The 3,531-nt window shown below is 28.6% G+C and overlaps 1 protein-coding gene across 1 annotated transcript in view; it reads left to right on the top strand.

The window, feature by feature from the left end:
- NAC073 (NAC domain containing protein 73) overlaps positions 1–1,506 on the top strand; it is a 2,167-nt gene extending 661 nt beyond the window's left edge. Inside the window, exons 2-3 of the mRNA XM_079042175.1 lie at positions 1–81; positions 977–1,506. The exon at positions 1–81 is cut by the window's left edge and continues 109 nt beyond it. Coding sequence (XP_078898301.1) covers positions 1–81; positions 977–1,506 — 611 coding nt within the window. The remainder of the gene's footprint in view (positions 82–976) is intronic.
- The last annotated feature ends 2,025 nt before the right edge of the window (positions 1,507–3,531 follow it).

Here is a 3,531-nt window from a genome sequence, read left to right as displayed (position 1 = left end):
TCCATCCTTTGATCGATGAGTTCATACCTACAGTTGAGGGTGAAAATGGAATTTGCTATACTCATCCTGAGAAATTACCAGGTAATAAATTTGTACTATAGATTTCTTTTATAGAAGATATTTAATAGTAGAGATATCCAAACCGGAATATACAAGAAGTTGTGCATTTATTTCTAAATGATGGTCCATTTAATTCTAAATGATCAAAATACACAAGAAGTTGTACATTATTTCTCAGATATCACTCGATTAATTCAACTAAAAAACGTAAGGCTTTGAAGAATAAATAGCTTAATAATATTTTACACCTTATATTAAAGGATAAATATTTGTTTACGAAAGGACGTTTTATTTTTTAAATTTATGTAACTAGTTGTTTTACATAGAAAATATGCAAAACAAATTTATTCTACAACCAAGATTATTTTTGTTAGTTGTAAAAATCGATAACCAAATCAAACATTTCTAAAAACTTTGGTAAAACCTAAATATTTTTTATATATAAGTATTTAAGTTTATGAATTGATAATGATTACTTACATTGTTCAGTATTTTGATTCTAGAATGAAACATATTGCATATTTGTTTAATGAAAAAAATTGTTACTTTACTGGAAACAATATTTAAAATAGCTGCATCAACAAAATGTAAACATATATACAATGAAAATAATTACTTGCAGGGTCGAATTAAATGTAACATTTATTCTCCCTAGTGGTCATCATATATTGGTTTTGGTTCACAGGTTCGCTACATATGTATTATTAAAGGGCTATTTTCGATATTTTATTATTAGCTTCCTGCTCTTAATTATTAAACAACATGTCCAGTTAATTGTCACCATTAAAAAAACCTGTGAAGCTGAAGTTTGTAATTTTTGGATGAGCGGGATATTACAGTAAAAAACAGTAGTGAGCATATATGGTCCATGAGGCATGTGCTGAGTTCTTTCATAAATGAAACTAATCACATGCAGGAGTGAGCAAGGACGGTTTGGTTCGACATTTTTTTCATAGACCATCCAAAGCGTACACCACAGGAACAAGGAAACGAAGAAAGGTGCATAGTGAGATTGATGGGAGCGAGACTAGATGGCATAAAACTGGCAAGACTAGGCCAGTTTTTCTGAAAACAAAAGTTAAAGGCTACAAGAAGATACTTGTGCTTTACGCTAACTATGGGAAGCAAAAAAAGCCAGAAAAAACGAATTGGGTAATGCATCAATACCATTTGGGTAACAATGAAGATGAAAAAGAAGGTGAATTGGTTGTATCCAAGATTTTTTACCAAACACAGCCTAGACAATGTGGCTCCAACGTTGTCAAAGACAATATAATATCACCCCTTGTGAAATCAAATGGTCGAAATGCACATGAAGTTACTCATGGTACTAATAATACCACCTTGGTCGAGTACTTCAGCCCCTCGCTCGTTTCTTACCAGCAAAATCTTCAACAACATGCCCATGATTTGAATTTTCATGATGGATCTTCGGTTGTACCATGAATATATATATATATATATATATATATATATATATATATATATATATATATATATATATATATATATATATATATATATATATATATATATATATATAAGGGTACAAGCCAAAATGAAGAATGTGCATTTTTCATGTACAAGTGAAGAATGAGTTTACGTCCCAAATGTGGGATTTTTTAATTATGGATGGTTTTCTTAGGGAAAACATATATGAGAAGAATAAGAAGTGTCACTTTTGGTGGATGGCAAAGAACCATATATAATCTTCTATAACTCGAAGATCAAGATATATGTACTACGAGTACAAAAAACATATACTAGTTAGGATCGTAATTAGATCAATAATCATGCATAATTACTTACCATGTAATACAAATAACCTTGGATCCATTAATTGGTTCATATACGTGCTTTACTAATTTGGCATGATCTCAAATTTACTTGTTACTATTGGCTTAGTTTTAAGGATTGTTCATATATTGATCATTCTTTTTTTCATACAAATTTATCTTTTTTTTTGCCTGCTATGCTATGTATTGACCTCTATAAATTAAAGTTTAATGAATATAATTAAAAATCGCTCTCTCTTATTTATATATATATATATATATATATATATATATATATATATATATATATATATATATATATATATATATTCAAAAAAGTTTTATTATTCCCATTGTAAAGTTCAATATCAATTGAACTCCATACGAATTGAAGGACAACACGACATTATATTCCACTAGCTCATTTAATATTTTATTAAAGTATGTATTTTGCATGCTCTTAGTCAAAAACTAGTTCCTAAAAAAATGAGTGTACAAAGGCTTGACACAAAGAGGGGGTAATAAAAAAATTTGGACAACAAATTTTGTAATTAAGAACCAATAAGATGTTGGGAAAAGGAATATAGAGTGTTATAAATGACTATCATTAGAAGCGATAAAATCAACAAAGAAAACAAGTATATGGGTGAAAATCCTTACGAAAAAAGACACAGGAAATTGTATACATAATATCGATAATGAGAAGAATGTATGACAAGGGTTATATTCGACAGTGTGGAGAGAGTAGGAGAGAATGTGATTAGAAAAACTATGACTAGAAACATTAATGTATTTATAGTCTTGTACAATGAAACATAAAGATCCTAAAACTCATAATAAAAGAAGAGAAATTAAATATCCTCCTACTTTTCTTCCTACATATGATCCTACCAATTTGAAATGATGACAAGTGTATTAAATTAATGATAATTTTATCTAAATATGACACATGTCACCATTTTGCATGGGTAGAAAGATTAGTAAGAAAATGTAGGAGGATATTTAATTTCTCATAAAAGAATAATGACATATAATTAGATAACTTGCAAATCAAGGAAACCATCCGTCATAACCATCCGTCATTAAAGAATAATGACATATATTCAAAAAAGTTTTATTATTACCATTGTAAAGTTCAATATCAATTCAACTCCATACCAATTGAAGGACAACACGACATTATATTCCACTAGCTCATTTAATATTTTATTAAAGTATGTATTTTGCATGCTCTTAGTCAAAAGCTAGTTCCTAAAAAAATGAGTGTACAAAGGCTTGACAAAAAGAGGGGGTAATAAAAAAAATTTGGACAACAAATTTTGTAATTAAGAACCAATAAGATGTTGGGAAAAGGAATATAGAGCGTTATAAATGACTATCATTAGAAGCGATAAAATCAACAAAGAAAACAAGTATACGGGTGAAAATCCTTACGAAAAAAGACACAGGAAATTATATACATAATATCAATAATGAGAAGAATGTATGACAAGGGTTATATTCGACAGTGTGGAGAGAGTAGGAGAGAATGTGATTAGAAAAATTATAACTAGAAACATTAATGTATTTATAGTCTTGTACAATGAAACATAAAGATCCTAAAACTCATAATAAAAGAAGAGAAATTAAATATCCTCCTACTTTTCTTCCTACATATCCTCCTACCAATTTGAAATGATGAGAAGTGTATTAAATT

The sequence above is a fragment of the Lactuca virosa genome, chromosome 4 (assembly GCF_052849685.1).
Source record: "Lactuca virosa cultivar CGN04683 chromosome 4, Lactuca_virosa_CGN04683_v6, whole genome shotgun sequence".
Taxonomy (NCBI): Eukaryota; Viridiplantae; Streptophyta; class Magnoliopsida; order Asterales; family Asteraceae; genus Lactuca; species Lactuca virosa.
This window is presented reverse-complemented; position numbering and strand designations above follow the sequence as displayed.